This window comes from Hoplias malabaricus, chromosome X2, assembly GCF_029633855.1.
Source record: "Hoplias malabaricus isolate fHopMal1 chromosome X2, fHopMal1.hap1, whole genome shotgun sequence".
Lineage (NCBI taxonomy): Eukaryota > Metazoa > Chordata > Actinopteri > Characiformes > Erythrinidae > Hoplias > Hoplias malabaricus.
In genome coordinates, this window is record NC_089819.1 from 31,872,910 (window position 1) to 31,892,379 (window position 19,470).

The window sequence follows — 19,470 nt, forward strand, 5'->3', positions numbered from 1 at the left end:
AATCTAAGCCTGAATTTATATTAGCTGTCAAGAGCGTGTCTCTCACACTACCAGGCATAACATTAGCAGAATATTGGTAGTGGATACCAGTGTCCTTGTGGCTGCACATCTCTCAATACTTGATTAAGTTTGACAATTATACATGGAATAATTATCTTTCAAAGAAAATCACAGTAAAATTTCTGTTATTATTTCCATTTAAGTATTTATAGCTGTGATTACCAAAATTTGAAGAACTTAAGTTCCGTATGAACCACAATGGCGTGGTGAGATTGGGCACCACACCATAGCTCCTGAAAACTGAGGAGTAAGCTAATCAATGAGCTCATGCTGATTCGTTTGTAAACATGTGACTGTAGAAATGTTCTGGTTTAGTAATTTTGTTTAATTTTTAATGCCCTACAAGACATTGCATGCAAAAAAGAAGTCCGAATTAAAAATGACACTATAGTTATATTTGAGTGACCAAGTCTCCCAACATTAAATTGTGTAGGATTTTCTACTACTTACAGTTGTCGGTAATGTTCTGCTGTCAACATTAACAAGACGGTTCACCTTGAATTTTTTAACTTTACTTTCAAAGGTATTTGTGCTCTAAAAGCTATTTGAAATAAACATGCTTCCTAAAAATGGACCTCAGTTTTGTCTATGCAGCATATATTTCCACAAAAAGCAACATAATTGAGTGTTATGAATGTATAATAACTGATTAACTGTTAAAAAAAATTCTGATACAAATAAAATAGCCTTAATTTCACATGATGACTTGACACTGGGGGATTTGTTCCCTTCTCAATCAAGAATGGAGCTTGATGTTCCTCCTGTCTCTCAAAGATTAACATTTTAAGTGCAGTTTGTCTGATGGGGACAGTGCTTTCATTCTGCCTGGTCTTGCATGGTTGTTAGAAGTCCCATTTTCTCTTTAGCTAGATTTTTTTTAGCTCTACTTTTGGAAACTCCTTACTTTATCATGTTTTCCTTTGACTTTCCTTTCCATTATGAAAGTGTACTAAACTGTACTACCTTTCAGGTGTTTTTTATTTTTATTTTTTGAAGAAATTACCATATTCATTGGAAATGGAATAAACAACGAAGGTCTCTGCTGATTCCAGAGTTTTAAGACCTATAACAAAATTAGTTGCACACTTTCTTTATCCTTGTAATGTCTGAGGCATCTCAAAACCTCATTTGACAATGTCCCTTCCACCTCACACACAGATTTTGAAAACTTTCAAACTTTCCCCCAACTCTAGTTTACCACTTCTTCCCCAACCTTTCCTCTTCTTTCACAGAGTGTGAGGGGTGTGAGAGTGAGTGCAGGAAAGCGGATGTATGTGTGTGATTCTGTGTGTGTTTGTGTGCGATCACACCTCCTGGTGTGAATGCTCTTGTTCCCTTTTTGATTCAGTAATCACCAATTAACAAGAAAAGTACTAAAAAAAGAAACACCCATGGACAGGGTGGAGGTAGGTAAATAAAAACATCACCCTGATGGCCAAAGAAGGGGACTGTGAGAAAAGTAGAATGACAAAACACACACTCATTAGAATAGCGAGACATCTGTTGAAACACACTTGTTGCTGCTTCCAGCCCTCTCACATTCATATAGTTTTGTTTTGTTGGGCACAGGGTGAGATGTGTATCATATTAATCATATGAATCCTTTGCTAGCTGCATGGTGAAGGTCTCCCTTTAAAATAAGAATTTCTCTTTAAAAGCCATGTAATATACAATGATTAACCAAAATATTCCCACACCATGACATGCAGTATTGTAACCAAATAATTGTTATAATACAGGGACAGCCATGGTTAGGGAACTGGGCTTGTAACCAAAAGGTTTCTGGTTCAATCCCCAGAACCGGCAGGTCATGACTGAAGTGCCCTTAAGCAAAGCACCTAACCCTCAACTGCTCCCCGGTACCGTGGCTAGTGAACACATTCCTCTGTGTGCAAGCACAGTGGCCAATAAAGTGATTCTAATCATTGTAAACTGCTTCATATATGAGCGAAAGCCTTTCAAATTGGACCAGAGACATTAGGGCTTCATGAACACCTGTTTGCAGTAGTGTCGCAGTCACACAGCTCCAGGGACCTGGAGGTTGTGGGTTCGATTACTGCTCCAGGTGACTGTCTGTGACTGAGTGTGGTGTGTTCTCCCTGTGTCTGTGTGGGTTTCCTCCGGGTGCTCCGGTTTCCTCCCACAGTCCAAAAACACACATTGGTAGATGGATTGGTAGATGGTGGATTGTGACTCAAAAGTGTCCGTCGGTATGTGTGAATGTGTGTGTGTGTGTGTGTGTGTGTGTGTGTGTGTGTGTGTGTGTGTGTTGCCCTGTGAAGGACTGGCGCCCCCTCCAGGGTGTATTCCCACCTTGTGCCCAATGATTCCAGGTAGGCTCTGGACTGACCGCAACCCTGAACTGGATAAGCGGTAACAGATAATGAATGAATGAATAAAAATTGTGAACATTAATGAAAATAACATGAAGTATACTCATTAATGACTGTTGCGAATCTTGTTATACACTTTATATACACATTAATGAAGGTATGTAATGAATGTTGTGAATATGCAATTATATGGAACATTTCTGTATAGTTTGTGATAATGCAGTCAAAATTTCATGTGCAATGTTACATGTACAAAGGTTTAGATTACAAACAAACATAACATTCTGTCTTTGTTCAGGCTGGTTATATCCGGATTGATGGCAGTGTTCCGTCAGCAGAGAGAATTCAACTGGTACATCGCTTCCAAGATGATCCAGACACTCGAGTGGCTATTCTCAGCATACAAGCAGCGGGACAAGTACACACACACAAACACACTTTATTTTAACTTATTATTTAAAATGTTTATTTATTTATTATTATTATTTTTTTGCCCACTTCATTTGCACCGTTTTATTTGTTAAGCACTTTCATGTTAATTTGTTAATGAAAGGTGTTCATGGAGCCCAGATATTATTACACTCAAAATGTTGCCTCTCTTCATCAGAAGTTTCTTGATAATTAATTTTTTTACAATCTCACAACTCTTTTCAACCATTTGCATATTTGATTCATAATTTATTCTCTTAAGGCAGTTAGAACAAGAGCTACATCATTTGGCCAAATATGTATAATATAACTATCCATCCATCCATCCATTATCCACCGCTTATCCGGGTCGCGGGGGAAGCAGTCGGAGCAAAGAAACCCAGACCTCCCTCTCCCCAGCCACCGACTCTAGCTCCTCCGGGGGTATACCGAGGCGTTCCCAGGCCAGTCGAGACATATAGTCTCTCCAGCGTGTTCTTGGTCTGCCCCGGGGCCTCCTCCCCGTTGGACATGCCCGGAACACCTCTCCAGGAAGGCGTCCAGGAGGCATCCGAGCCAGATGCCCGAACCACCTCAAATGGCTCCTCTCAACGTGGAGGAGCAGCGGCTCCACTCCGAGTCTCTCCCGGATGTCCGAGCTCCTAACCCTGTCTCTAAGGGAGAGTCCAGACATCCTGCGGAGAAAACTCATTTCAGCCGCTTGTACCCGCGATCTCATTCTTTTGGTCACTACCCAAAGCTCATGACCATAGGTGAGGGTTGGGAAGTAGATTGAACGGTAAATCGAGAGCTTTGCTTTTTTGCTCAGCTCTCTCTTCACCACAACGGACCGGTACAGAGCCCGCATTACTGCTGACGCTGCACCGATCCGCCTGTCAATCTCACGCTCCATCTTTCCCTCACTCGTGAACAAGACCCCGAGGTATTTAAACTCCTCCACTTGAGGCAGGATCTCACTTCCAACCTGGAGAGAGCACTCCACCCTTTTCCGGCTGAGTACCATGGACTCAGACTTGGAGGTGCTGATCCTCATCCCTACCGCTTCACACTCGGCTGCAAACTGGTCCAGCAAGAGCTGGAGGTCCCGGCTCGATGAAGCCAACAAGACCACATCATCTGCAAAAAGCAGACATGAAATCCTGAGACCACCAAACCGGACACCCTCCGCCACTTGTCTACGCCGAGAAATTCTGTCCATAAAAATTGTGAACAGAACCGGTGACAATGGGCAGCCCTGACGGAGTCCAACTCCGACTGGAAACCAGTCGGACTTGCTGCCAGCCATACGAACCAGACTCCTGCTCTGTTTGTACAGGGACTGGATAGCTCGTAACAAAGAGCCCAGTACCCCAGTACCCCATACCCTGAGCACCCCCCACAGAATACCTCGAGGGACACGGTCGAATGCCTTCTCCAGATCCACAAAACACATGTAGACTGGTTGAGCAAACTCCCATGCACCCTCCAGGATCCTAGCGAGGGTGAAGAGCTGGTCCTGTGTTCCACGACCGGGGCGGAATCCGCATTGTTCCTCCTGGATCCGAGGTTCAACTATCAGTCGGACTCTCTTCTCCAGTACCCCCGTATAGACCTTACCGGGGAGGCTGAGGAGTGTGATCCCCCTATAGTTTGAACACACCCTCCGATCCCCCTTTTTGAAAAGGGGAACCACCACCCCAGTCTGCCAGTCCAGAGGCACTGCCCCCGATGTCCACGCAATGTTGCAAAGACGTGTCAACCAGGACAGCCCCACAACATCCAGAGCCTTGAGGAACCCGGGGTGAACCTCATCCACCAGCTTGACAGCCCCCCTCACCCGGGGTGTCCACCACCGAGTGCGGGGATTGCCACCCCGACAGGCACCGACAACCTTGCAGCCACAGCTCCGTTCAGCCGCCTCAACAATGGAGGTCCGGAACATGGCCCATTCGGACTCAATGTCACCAGCCTCCCCCGGGATGCAGTCGAAGCTCTGCCGGATGTGGGAGTTGAAGATCTTTCTGACAGGTTCCTCTGCCAAACGTTCCCAGCAAACCCTCAGCACACGTTTGGGCCTGCCAGGTCTGTCCGGCATCCTCCCCCGCCATCTGATCCAACTCACCACAAGGTGGTGATCAGTTGACAGCTCAGCGCCTCTCTTCACCCGAGTGTCCAGAACATATGGCCGCAGGTCAGATGATACGACTATAAAGTCAATCATCGAAATGTGGCCTAGGGTGTCCTGATGCCAGGTGTACTTGTGGACACCCTTATGTTCGAACATGGTGTTCGTAATGGACAAACTGTGACGAGCACAGAAATCCAATAACTGAACACCACTCGGGTTCAGATTAGCGGGGCCGTTCCTCCCAATCACGCCCCTCCAGGTCTCACTGTCATTACCCACGTGAGCGTTGAAGTCCTCCAGCAGAACAATGGAGTCCCCAGAATGAGTGTTCTCCAGCACTCCCTCTAGGGTCCCCAAGAAGGCATGGTACTCTGAACTGCTGTTCGGTGCATAAGCACAAACAACAGTCAGAGCCCTTTCCCCAACCCGAAGGCGCAGGGAAATTACCCTCTCGTCCACTGGGGTAAACCCCAACGTACAGGCGCTAAGCCGGGGGGCTATGAGTAAGCCCACACCTGCCTTACGCCTCTCACCCTGTGCAACTCCAGAGTGAAAGAGCATCCAGCCCCTCTCAAGGAGATTGGTTCCAGAGCCCATACTGTGTGTCGAGGTGAGCCCAACTATATCTAGCCGGTACCTCTCAACCTCGCGCACCAGCTCAGGCTCTTTTCCCACCAGAGAGGTTACGTTCCATGTTCCAAAAGCCAGTTTCAGTAACCGAGGATCAGAACGCCAGGGCACCCGACCCCGACTGCCACACGATCCACAATGCACCAGACCCGGATTACTACCTCTCCCACAGGTGGTGGGCCCATGGGAGAGTGGACCCATGTATCTCCTTCGGGCTAAGCCCGGCTGGACCCCATAGGTGAAAGTCCGGCCACCAGGCGCTCGCCAAGGAGCCCCTCCCCCAGGCCTGGCTCCAGGGTGAGGCCCCGGTAACCCTGCTGGGAGGCTGTGTCCACGTTTTTCTCTTTTTCATCCATGTCTTTATGGATCACTCTTTGTCTGGCCCATCACCTAGGACCAATTTGCCTTGGGAGACCCTACCAGGGGCTATTGCCCCCGAGAACATAGCTCCTAGGCTCACGCAGGCACGCAAACCCCTCCACCACGTTAAGGTGGTGATCCATTTTTATTTATCCATATTTATTTTTATCTCCCCATCCTCACATTTTCAGTAACAGCTTCTAGTTTAGTTTATATTTTGGAACATTTCTGTATACAGTTAACTTTAATAAGCCCTGAGAACATTAGTGAGGTCTGGATTTAATATTTGATGATCAAGTTTGTATCACAGACAACACTCTGACTCATACCACAGGTATTTTCTAGAACTCCATCACTTGGGAGTAAAACGTTCCACTGCACTGAAGGGCTCTATATCTGTCAGTAGCAACATTAGGCTTCAGAGCAGCTTATTTCATCTCATTCTTTTCTATAGGTGATACAAGATTTGTGTGCTGAATTAAACGTATTTGCTCATTGTCCATTGCCCAGTGCATCTTAAAGTTGCAGAATTCAGTAATGTATAAAATGTATATATGAGAAATGTATATATGAAACTGTGCTGAATTTAAAAGCCTGTTGTTCATGGCAAATTTTCTAAGTGAATTGAACTGCCCTATGGGATTTCTGTGTGTGTGTATTCTCAGGGCCTGACTCTAACGGCTGCATCTCATGTGGTGTTTGCGGAGCTCTACTGGAATCCGGGTCACTTGAAGCAGGCTGAAGACCGTGCCCACCGCATCGGTCAGACCTCCTGTGTACATGTGCACTACCTTATTGCCAAGGGAACCTTTGACATGGTCATGTGGGGCATGCTCAACAGGAAGGTGAGTTACAAGCTCAGAGCAGTTGTGTGGAAACCCTTGGTGAAATTACATTTTAATTTTCAAAGTGAAAGTAAGTTACTATGCCATGTGATGGACTAAGACTTTGTCCAACATTTTTTGCTCCTGCCTTGAGCCCAGTGATTCTAATGAGGTATTGCAGTCATCACAACCTAATATCAAGATTAAACTGTTATATGTTTTTTTTCCCACAAACTTAAAAATCAAATTTTTTGCATATTTAATACACAGTTGCTCTTTATTTACTGTGTTTAAATTATTGGGAACCAAATGGTTTGACTAAATGTGTTAAATTAGCTTGTGGAGAAATCAGTAGGAAAGTAACCAAAAAAAAATGGAAGAGTTTTTATGTATACACTTGTGTAAAAGATCATTAAATCAAACCACTAGAATATATTTTTGCAAAAAAATAAATGTTTTGAAATATTCTTGAATTTTCCTGGAATTTATAAATTCATGTTACTTGCTAAAATAAGCGGCAATCTTTCAGGTGTTTTCAAACTTAGGGGCCACCCTTACAATATTAATTAATGTAATTATACACAGAATAATATGTAGAATATCCCATGCCCATTCATTGGGGCTTCACATAGGGCCCAGCCCACTCTTTTGCTTCTAGCAGTCACAACAGCACAAGCTCTTTGCTAACCCTAGCTTCAATAATCATCTGTTGTTCATGAAAAGGTGTTCATGTTACAAAAGCATTAAAAGAATTTTCAAGGTCACATGAGAGTTCATATTATATCAGTTGTTTGCAAGCTAGCCAAGATACAGTTCTTTACATTATTGCCTGGTGCAATCTAGAACAAAAATGTGGAACACCTGGGGTTCATATGGTGTTTTTCCACTGCATGGCATCGACTCGGCTTGGCTCGGTGAGCTTTTCCCGGGTTGCGTTTCCAGTAGCACATCCACCCCACAAACTGTATCCGATGTCAAAGTTAGGTGTTTTGGACTGAACATTGCTACGCACCACAGTTCTCACAACACATTTTTCCTTGTTTCAGAGTCCAGCTCTCGCTGGAGTTTTTTTCTGCCACCAATCCAAGGAGCCTTTGAACCTCTTCAAAACACCGCTTGTAATTATATGAGCTGCCAATGTGATTCAGATAAAAATAAACGTGATCACTCTCACTTTGACATTTTACAAGCAGCTCGTTTGGGCTGGAAGTCTGCATTTCATAGTGATTGATAAGTCTCTTTGGTTAGTAAGTGCTCTGCAAGGTTTAAACATCAAATTTAGTACCTACGTGACCAGGGTTGAGTCGAGTAGGTTTCTTGCAGTGGAAAAGCACTAATAGAGGACCGGTTTGAATGCAACTGCTGAATGAAATTGTATAAGAATGCTTGGCAATGGTAAGCATAGAATGTTCCAAACTATTAGCAAGGCCAGCTTTAGTGGATTTCTGTGTTCATGGCTGAGATAATGACTGATTTGCTGGTATTGACTAGGAATCAGTGACAGGCAGTACTCTGAACGGAAGGAAGGATTATCTGAAGGCGGAGGAGGGAGATCAGGAGAAATGGAACTTCCTGAATTTCGCTCAGGCATGGACACCAAGTGACTGCACCATTGGCGCCGAGGACGACAAAGAGGGCATCTTCTTTACTCATGTAAAACTTAGCTTCTCCACAACAGAACTTATAACAGCTCTTGCTAAACCATGTCTTAGGAGTAACGCATGGACATGCCCTGTAACTCATGTATTAGTTCATTAGTTACTTGTGATTAGTACGCAAATGTGGGAACTATTGATATTTTCAGTGAAACGGAGGAAACTGAGATGAAACTGCATGAACCTCAGGAATATAAATGTATGTGGTTTACTAAGAGCATTTATATCATCCATATTATGCCATACTTAAGTATGCGACAGGAGAACACATTTGATTGTATGTAACCTTTGAGTTGTGAAGATGATGAGGAAAAATCTCTCTTTTCTCTGCATTTTTTTTATCCTTCCTTCCTTTCTGCAGTTTGAGAAAGACAAACAACATGATATCCGTAAGTTTTTCTCTCCCACTGCCAATAAGGAAATGAAGAGGAAGAGAACGGACAGTTCCTCCACTACCTGCTCTCCACTTACCCCTTCACATGACCAGCCAGGAGCTAGTCAAAGCCTTCACAGCCTGAGCCCTGACTCAGTTGCTCAAGAAGATGACTTTTCTCCTCAGGTAAAAGGACTGATCAGGTCTAGCCCAGTGTAGCCCAGAAGATGATCTGTTGCTTATAAAACACACAAAGATAATCTGAAGTCAAATGCAAACATCCCATGTTGTTAATGTATATACCGGCCAGCCATCCTTTCAACTACGCCAGTATTGTTGTGAATATGGACCCTCAATGTTGTTTGTGATGCCATGGTTAGTGGAAAGGTCTTTTCCCTGGCAAAGTAATGAGTCAGGAGATGCTGGGTGGTAAAGATGAGATGTTTAATAGGAAAGAAGTGCACAGTAACTCCTGAACCCAAGATGTAAATGGATGTTGACCAGGCGTAAATGGAAGCTGAGGGTGAGGGCTGTGGTATTATCATTCAAAAGGTTGTGAGTGTCACGCCCTCGTCTCGTCACCTCTGTTTTCCCCGGTCATGTGCTCTTTTAGCACATGGCTATGTTTTGTTTATGTTCTTGTCTCCGCCATTTTCCCGCCTTCTCGTCTGTGTCATGTGTTAACCCGTCCTCCTCGTTATCTATCCAGGTGTGTTTCGTTTATGTCTTGTATTTAAGTTCCCTTGTGTCTCTCCTGTTTGTCGTTCATTTCATTTTGTATTGTATTGTTGCCCAGTCATTTCGTGTTTCTACTATGTTCCGAGTCTTGTCGTGTTGTCTCTTTCCCTCTCCTATTCCAGTCGTTTTGTTTTCTAAGTCATGTCATTTCGTTTAGTTTCCCAGTCATGTTGTTTCACCTTTGTTTGTTCCTGTTCATGTCCTGTTGTTTCTCCCCATTCCAAGTTCTGTCGTTTAGTTTACATTTCTAGCATTGCTGTTTCCTTTGTAGCTTGTCTTTGTTTTGTTATATATTTTGTTATATTAAAACTCTCCGAGTTTTAGCAAGTGCGTCTGCCTCTGTCAGTCCGCCCCAGTGAGATAAGGGGTCATTTCAATGAAAATGATGGAAGACTATCATAAGGTTCTCTGTAACAAATGCCAATGAACACTACATTTAAAATAAAATAAATCCCACATGCACAACCTTAATTGCATGGAATCACATTCTGTAAATTTAATCGCATCAAAACTTATTTAAACTTGCAATTCCAAAACAAGATGTTTAGTAGAGGTAGATAACCAATACCAAGTCTATGAAAAAAATATTGAAACAAGCTTGAGTTCAGTTGCCTCATGCACTAACATTTTTGTAAAATGTTTTGTAACATTAATTAATCATTTTACCAAATTTGACTCCAAGTTCCTCCCATAATAATTTTTTTTAGCCTAGTCACATATTAGTGGTTTTATTTAGAATGTAAACACTGTGTCACTAGTGTTGAGTTTAGAAGGTAGATTCTTATTCTTCTCCTGCTCTCTCTCATTCACATGCATATACACACACACAGCTTGTTTCATCTACAAACTCACTTAATTACTCCATCTTTGAGCCAACAGCTGCACTGTAGCGTTTTTCAGAAGCATTAAAGCTTCTGTATCCGATGCTAAACCAAGTTAAGAGATTTTAATTAAAAAATCTTCATAACTTCCCTGAGATATTATAATAAATTAAAAAAGAACAGTTTTCTCTCACAAGGGCGGCACGGTGGCGCAGCAGGTAGTGTCGCAGTCACACAGCTCCAGGGGCCTGGACTTTGTGGGGTCGATTCCCGCTCCGGGTGACTTTCTTTGAGGAGTTGATGTGTTCTCCCTGTGTCCGCGTGGGTTTCCTCCGGGTGCTCCAGTTTCCTCCCACAGTCCAAAAACACATTGCAGGTTGATTGGTGACTCAAAAGTGTCCATAGGTGTGAGTGTGTGAGTGAATGTGTGTGTGTTGCCCTGTGAAGGACTGATGCCCCCTCCAGGGTGTATTCCCGCCTTGCGCACAATGATTCCAGGTAGGCTCTGGACCCACCGCGACCCTGAATTGGATAAGCAGTTACAGAGAATGAATGAATGAATGAATGAATGAGTTTTCTCTCACAGGTGTGCCATGCATATTATACTACGCATTTATCTCCCTCGCAAAAATACAAAAAAGCACTAGCACTAGATTTTTAAGTAATTAATTAAAAGATTTATCAGTTAAAAATGAACAATTATTTAGTATATTTTTTAATGATCAACACGAGTCTAATTTCTATGTTGTGTGTTTGTGTGTGTATATATATATATATATATATATATATATATATATATATATATATATATATATATATATAATGATTGTTTGTTTGTAGACACTCTGAACAAAAGAACATGTTTTTGACTGCCTTCAGGTGAAGCGGCTGAAGCAGGCTAACCCACTGTCTAGACACAATGGAGGGAAAAGAAGCTGTATTAACCCCCTGAACATGTCACAAAGGCTATCCACAGGGCTGCAGGTCCACCACCACAGCCAGAAGTGGATCTGTGGCATGTGTACCTTCTCAAACAGTGGCTTGCTTCTACGCTGTGAGATGTGTGAGGCACCACGATCTCAGAGAGGTACATCCCATATACACACACACACACACACACACACAAACTTGTCTACACACTGTTCATCACAGATGACAAGCATTTTATAATGCATTGTGTTCTGTTAATCCATTGTTAAGTTCTGAAAACAAAGCTACAATATGTGTGTATGTGTATTGTACAAAAGACACATTCAAACAAAAAGATCTGTACATTGTTTACAAACAAAACACTATACAACTAAACAAGCTCGTTGAATAATAGCAATTTTCAAATAATTTTCTCAATAGTATTTTTTTATTACTAAATACATTTACATAATTATTACTAAATAAATGGGTGCCAGTAAATAGGTTTAATTTCAAAACACAAACATTTTTATTCAGTACTTATATCCACTCTCCTGTGAAGGATTTAAACTAGAAGTTTGGAACATTTGTATGAGTATGTGATTGCATTCAGTCACAAGAACTCTGGTGAGGTCATTCTTTGATATTGGATAATAAGATTAGGATTGAAAAAGCCATTATAATTCATCCAGACGTTATTGAATTGTTCTCTATTACTCTACAGAGTAGAATCACACTGCTCCATAGCCTAATATGGGAGGCTTTTACACCACTCTAGCCCATGCTTGGCATTGAGCATTGTGATCTTAGGTTCATTTGCAGCTGCTCCAGAGCAGTCCATTCTGTTAGTGAATGCTTTTTAATTGAGATTATACAAAAAGTGGGTGCACATTTTAACAACTGTGTCAGCAATGAGAGAGTCAGAGAGAGAGAGACGTCCATATCACCCAGATTCTTTCCAACAGTAGCACTGCAAGATAAGCTCCCTTAGGAACAGTGACTGGTGCTGAAGAAAAGTAAATTCTGAAGAGAAAAGGAGGTGGAAATATGTGATAAAATGGCTTGTTACCGTGAATAAAACAGTGCGAAGGACTGAGCAAAGTGATCCAACAGTTAGACCATGACACCATGACCATCAATATTTCCAACTGCTCAATATCATAACTGTTTAAGTAATATTATTGGATAAATACAGGCTCTCCCAAAAGTAAGGGAACAGAAATTAAGGAGTTACACTTTACACTAAGTGTATTTATACTGTCACAATATTTAAGACAGTGATAAGAAAATGTCATAATTAATCATTAAATAAATGATATAATACATTTTAGGATTTTATAAAATTGTTCTTTGTGTCATTACTTAATGATTAAAAGGGGGTCTCAGTCCTGTTTCCTCAGCTTTCTGCAATTTGTGTGGTTTTTAGACGGTAAAGAGACCTCCAGAAAAGCATCAACCAAGATGAGGATATTTCTCTATTTCTTCTCCATAGGTGGCTAATGTTGACTTATTTTTGCTGTAGATGGAATTGACATTAAATTTGGCAGAGCGATAACTGCATGAAAGTAAACACAGACCAAACTTGATACAAGGTTTGTTTGGTGAGTTTCTGTGGTAATTTAAACAGTGAATAAAAGACACGATAACTTCAGCCAAGTACAAACAACAGTCTTTTCCCGCTCAGACATATCACATGTAGACTTCAGACATCACAATGTAGACTTTCCCTTTTAAGTAGAGTTAATTAATGTACCCCTATTGTAAATTGTTACCAATTAAGGAAACACCCATATAAAATTGTTAGGCCATAGTTTTCCCCCTCCCCCATGACTTGTGTCATCAGATTATGAGAAATCAGAAATCAGATTACCATCATATAATGAGTGATTCTGTTTTTCCTTTCTTTGGAGACTCCCTGTATATTTCACCTACAGTATTTTTATATACTATGCTGTTTCTGATTGAAGCTTTCACTTGACGATCTGCTAGTTCCATACATCCTCTAGAAACCTTTATATCCACAAATTTGGGCTTAATGTTATTGGCACTTTTCTGTTCAATGTAGTATACATATGCTTTGTACTCTGGAATGTAGCAGCATTTAGCCAGCTATATTAGTTTTTTTCTGCACCTGATGAAAACCACTGACCAATACCTGTTGCAGACAGTGCCTTCTGGGGCACTAATATATATCATACCCCTGGCAAATTTTGACTTAAATTTACTTTTATTCAACCAGCAATTTTATTTTTAACCGGAAACAACACAGGCATGTCCCAGGAGATAACACGATGATGGACAAGAGGCATCATTGTGGAAAAAAAATATTTCTCAGCTTTTATTCACATTTAAACAAAAATGGCATGTCCAAAATTATTCATACCCTTCTCAATAATTAATAGAAAAGCCTTTCTTGGCAATTACAGCAATAAAACGCTTCCTGTAATTGCTGACAAGCTTTTTGCATGTCTCCACTGGTATTTTTGCCCATTGATCTTTAGCAATGAGCTCAAACTCTTTGAGGTTGGAGGGTCTCCTTGCCATCACCCTGATCTTTAGCTCCCTCCACAGATTCTCAATTGGATTCAAGTCAGGACTCAGTCAGTGGCTGGGCCACTGCAAAACGTTAATGTTTTTGTCTGCTAACCATTTATTCACCACTTTTGCTGTGTGTTTTGGGTCGTTGTTGTTCTGAAATGTCCACTGGTTCCCAAGGCCAAGTTTCTCTGCAGACTGCCTGATGTTGTTGTTGAGAATCTTGATGGATTGCTCTTTTTTCATGGCGCCATTTACTGCGATCAAGTTCACTGGTCCATTGGCTGAAAAACACCCCCAAAACATTAGGTTCCCACCACCATGTTTGACAGTGGGGATGGTGTTCTTAGGGTTAAAGGTTTCTCCTTTTTTACGCCAAATGAAGGACACATCATTGTGGCCAAACAATTCAATTTTTGTTTCATCAGACCATAAAACAGAAGACCAGAAGTCGTCTTCTTTGTCCAGATGAGCATTTGCAAAGGTCAAGCAGGCTTTTGTGTACATTTTCTGGAGAAGTGGCATCCTCCTTGGTCTGCGTCCGTGGAACCCAGCAGTGTGCAGTGTCCGTTGGACTGTCTGCCTTGAGATGTTGCCATCAGCAGAGCCCACTCTCACTATCCTCCTGGCCTTCTGAGATTTTCCACAGTGCAGAACTTCTTGTATTTTTTAATAATACTTTGCACTGTAGCCACTGGAACTTGAAAACATTTTGATATGGCCTTATAGCCCTGACTTGTGAGCGGCCACAATGCACAGCCGGAGGTCCTTAGTGAGCTCCTTTGTCTTAGCCATTACTGTCCACAAACCACCTGTTGAATTGATTTAAACAGCTGCTCCCAATGAATCAGGGTAATTAGGATGCTTTAAAACAGCTTGGACTATTTGGAATGGTATAGAACTTTGGATTTTCCCATAGACTGTGACATTTTGCAAAAGGTATGAATAATTTTGGACATGCTATTTTTGTTCAGATGTGAATAAAAGCTGAGAAATATTTTTTTCCACAATGATGCCTCTTCGTATTCTTCATCGTATTATCTACTGGGAGATCCCTGTGTCATTTCCGGTCAAAAATAAAATTGCTGGATTGCTGGTTGAATAAAAGTAAATTTAAGTCAAATTTGTCAAAATTTGTATGTATATATATATATATATATATATATATATATATATATAATACGGGGTTGGACAACGAAACTGAAACACCTGTCATTTTAGTGTGGGAGGTTTCATGGCTAAATTGGACCAGCCTGGTGGCCAATCTTCTTTAATTGCACATTGCACCAGTAAGAACAGAGTGTGAAGGTTCAATTAGCAGGGTAAGAGCACAGTTTTGCTCAAAATATTGCAATGCGCACAATTATGGGTGACATACCAGAGTTCAAAAGAGGACAAATTGTTGGTGCACGTCTTGCTGACGCATCTGTGACCAAGACAGCAAGTCTTTGTGATGTATCAAGAGCCACGGTATCCAGGGTAATGTCAGCATACCACCAAGAAGGACGAAATACATCCAACAGGATTAACTGTGGATGCAAGAGGAAGCTGTCTGCACGGCAGAATTAAATGTGCACCTAAACTCTCCTGTTTCCACCAGAACTGTCTGTCGGGAGCTCCACAGGGTCAATATACACGGCCGGGCTGCTATAGCCAAATCTTTGGTCACTCATGCCAATGCCAAACATCGGTTTCAATGGTGCAAGGAGCGCAAATTTTGGGCTGTGGACATGTATTGTTCTCTGGTGAGTCTGTTTTCGCCACATCCGGGAGAGTTACGGTGTGGAGAAGCCCCAAAGACCACCCAGACTGTTGCATGCCCAGAGTGAAGCATGGGGGTGGATCAGTGATGGTTTGGGCTGCCATATCATGGCTTTCCCTTGGCCCAATACTTGTGCTAGATGGGCGTGTCACTGCCAAGGATTACAGAACCATTCTGGAGGACCATGTGCATCCAATGGTTCAAACATTGTATCCAGAAGTCGGTGCCGTGTATCAGGATGACAATGCACCAATACACACAGCAAGACTGGTGAAAGATTGGTTTGATGAACATGAAAGTGAAGTTGAACATCTCCCATGGCCTGCACAGTCACCAGATCTAAATATTATTGAGCCACTTTGGGGTGTTTTGGAGGAGCGAGTCAGGAAATGTTTTCCTTCACCAGCATCACGTAGTGACCTGGCCACTATCGTGCAAGAAGAATGGCTTAAAATCCCTCTGGCCACTGTGCAGGACTTGTATATGTCATTCCCAAGACGAATTGACGCTGCATTGGCTGCAAAAGAGGCCCTACACCACACTAATAAATTGTTGTGGTCTAAAACCAGGTATTTCAGTTTCATTGTCCAACGCCTGTGTGTGTGTATATATATATATATATACACACACACACACACATATATAATAAGACAAAGTTAAATAAAAAAAATACAATTAAATAAAAACAATACAATTAATTTACAGTTGGTATGGACCTGTGCATTAGCAAATAGTTACTTCAGGTAATATCCGGAAAAAAATGCATGTATTAAGGGGCTTTAGTAAACAGTACTTTTCTTCTGACGATTTTCTGTGTGTGTTGAAATAGATGATTGCTATGGCTTTCATGAGAACTCCAACCCCCATTTTTAAACAACAAATGCACTAGGGCCGAACATGGTTATGCATTGTAATTGCTGTATGCCTATATGCTTTTGAAGTAGGACACTTGGCCATGGTTTCTTTTGCATGTATGAACATGTGGAAAGGACATTAGTGAATTTAGCATTGTGCTGTGGAGCCATGGATGGAGCTTTATGGCCCTGTCCAATGCCTTTGAGTGAGGTTTCTGATCTATCCAACATCTGATCTTCCCTTCACTAAGGTACTTGTAGTTGCATGCCATCAAGCATCTAATCTAATACCCTCCCATAACAGTAAAGACTGTTTCTGCAGCAGAGTTGGACATACTACTTATTAATACATTCATGGAAGCAAACTTTAATGTACCAAAAAATCTTTTTCACCAGCTGCAATACAGACCCAAGTATCTCTGTTTGGGGATTCAGCTGTAACACAGCGTGTGATTCAGTATATAATGACCGTATTCATTATTTCCTTGTTCATTTCCATTTATAAGCATTCCTTTTATTTGTGCATTATTGGAAAGAACTAATCCTTAATTATTAAATTTATCTCCATTCATCTTGATGCACGTGTCCTGCAGAATGAATTATACAATAGAAAGTTTGCTCTGATTAAAACAATTAATATAGAGCACCTACAAGAGCACTTGGAATTTCACACAAACTGCTCTTGCTGGCTGGCTGACTGTCAATATATTCTGCCTACCTTTCTCTCTTTCTCACTATGAATAGCACTTGTTCTTAAATTGTTAGACCAGCACGTCTTGCTTTTAAAGGGATGTCTGCTATTGTGAAGAAAAGCTGTTATCTGTGGGTTGTTTTTTTTTTTTTTATGTTCAAAAACTGTGTTTTTAAGGTGCATTGATAGGTTTGACAACAAAAATGACTGTTGTTTGTACGTGGCTGAATTTGAACTTATGTGCAAGTTTTACTCACTGCCTTTTGAATTACCACAGAAACTCATTTGTAACTTGGGTGGGTTCGTTTTCATCCGTGTTTACTTTCATGCAGTTGGCGCACTCTGAAATTTGGAGATATTTCCACCTTAAATAATCAGATACAGCAAAAAATATATATTACACCCTGTGGAGAATGAATAGAGCAATATCTTCATCTTGGTTCTTGCTTTTCAATGTTTAAAGTTCTATTTGTTGTCTTGAAAACTCCAGATATCTTTTCACTGCTGTGAGCAGAGAGAGAGAAAACCTATCATACAGAACCAAGACATTTAGTTTTTTTACCCATTTACAGGCACTGGGGTTTTGTAAAAACATTAGACCGATTTCAGGCAAACAGACTGTGACCGTGAACGTCACCTTCAAGCTCTACTGCCAGGATCATCACTTTTCCATTACATGGTACCTACACTACAGTGTAGTTTTTTCATTCCTCGTTGCACTGTCTGGTTCTCAATGGAGTCTTTCAGTAGCCACCACCACAAAGAACATTTGAACCTCTTGAGTGGAACATGGCAATGTTACGAGCTGCCATTGTGAGCCAGATAAAAAAAAAAACTGGCCAATCTGTGCTTTGCAGGTTTACATGTCACAGTTTAGTCCCTGCTCGGCTCACTTGAAAACACAAGCTACTACCAGTTTCAGGTACCAGGGACCAAATTTGCCTAATGGAAAAGCAAAAAAGCAGAGTTGAGTATAATAGGTGCCATGCAATAGAAAAGTGCCATTAATTGCCCATTGGCCAGATTCAACTTAACAGCACATACTCTCAGGCCCCATCTAGGGCTTCATGATACAGATATAAAATTTTGTTGCCTTTAAACATTGTTTTAACCTGTCTTTACTTAGAAAATCAGCAAAGTGGGTTATTTGATCATTGGAACCCAAATTTTACAAACGACTATGTTTGAAGAATGGTATGTGATAAAACTTGTAAGGGTTTGTCAATGGGAACTTAAGGTTTTTGGTGGGACCCTGCCCAGAGTTTTCAGATTAATATTAGTACACACAAAGAGGTCTGAAGACATGACAGTCCATTACTTATCTGGAACACGTACATATTGAGAGATGACTCTGCTGTACCTGGGCCCAATCAATAAATCAGTTCCTATGTGCAGTGTTTAATAAAATTGTAAAATGATGGTTGGCCTGTGACCAGATGTACAGCAGGAAGCGCCTTTTGGCAGGGTTCCAATTCCATCTAACACCTGGGCTTATTACACTGATGCACGGCTGTTGTGCCAAATTCTGCTACTCGAAAATTCAGGTGACACATCAGATCCATGTGAAGCTGGAAGAGGGGAAAAAGAAAAAAGAGGGGGAGGGGGAGAATGTGTGAGGAAAAATAGCGAGAGAAAGAAATGTGTGTGAAAAAGTGAGAAGAGTAAGGGTCAGGTAGTGAAGAGAGAATTAAATATGAATATCGGTCGTCTTTATCCTGTTTATTCAATTCAGTAAAAGAAATTAGAGCCAGCATGCACTGAAAAAAAAGTGTCTTAAAATATCGGTTTGATATCAAGTTAAACTTTTGACTAGATTAGTTTGCCCCAGTCCTCTTAACTAAAATTGTACTCACTAAAGCAGTGAAATATAATGATGTTGTCTTTCAGATTGTTAGAATATTAGGAATTATTACAATTTATTTATGTTGAGTACAGTGTGTGAAATGTTGGGTATTCAACATTGTACCCACAGAGTTTTGGATGTGTGTAAAAATATTGTGATGCACATTTTCTTTCATGAAAAATATTCAAAAACCTAATTAATCACAATTTGATGTGACTAATTGCAACATTGTCCATTTCTAAGACTAAGGGTTTTAATAATGTACATTTCAATGTAAAATAAGAGAATCAATTTAAGACCAGCCCAGTGGAATAATATTTATATTTGTAGTGCCTATTGATGTAATCACAGAAATATGGTTAAAATGCTAGTATACCCTTGTATTTTTAGGAGGGAGATAAATGTGTAGTCTGGAATGATTGATGATTTTTGAATTACAAACTCTTAATTTGCTGAGTAAATGTTCAGGGAAAACTTGAGCATCAGACACAGAAGCTTTAATAGAAAATGCTACAGTGCAACTCCTGGCTCAAATATGGAAACAGC

At 41.2% G+C, this 19,470-nt stretch overlaps 1 protein-coding gene across 3 annotated transcripts in view; it reads left to right on the forward strand.

Moving 5' to 3' along the window:
• LOC136676342 (DNA annealing helicase and endonuclease ZRANB3-like) overlaps positions 1-19,470 on the forward strand; it is a 166,768-nt gene that overhangs the window by 92,179 nt on the left and 55,119 nt on the right. For all 3 annotated transcript variants that reach the window (XM_066653271.1, XM_066653273.1, XM_066653272.1), the window contains exons 10-14: positions 2,692-2,811; positions 6,585-6,764; positions 8,235-8,396; positions 8,760-8,957; positions 11,210-11,417. In XM_066653271.1, the coding sequence (XP_066509368.1) occupies positions 2,692-2,811; positions 6,585-6,764; positions 8,235-8,396; positions 8,760-8,957; positions 11,210-11,417 (868 nt within the window). The remainder of the gene's footprint in view (positions 1-2,691; positions 2,812-6,584; positions 6,765-8,234; positions 8,397-8,759; positions 8,958-11,209; positions 11,418-19,470) is intronic.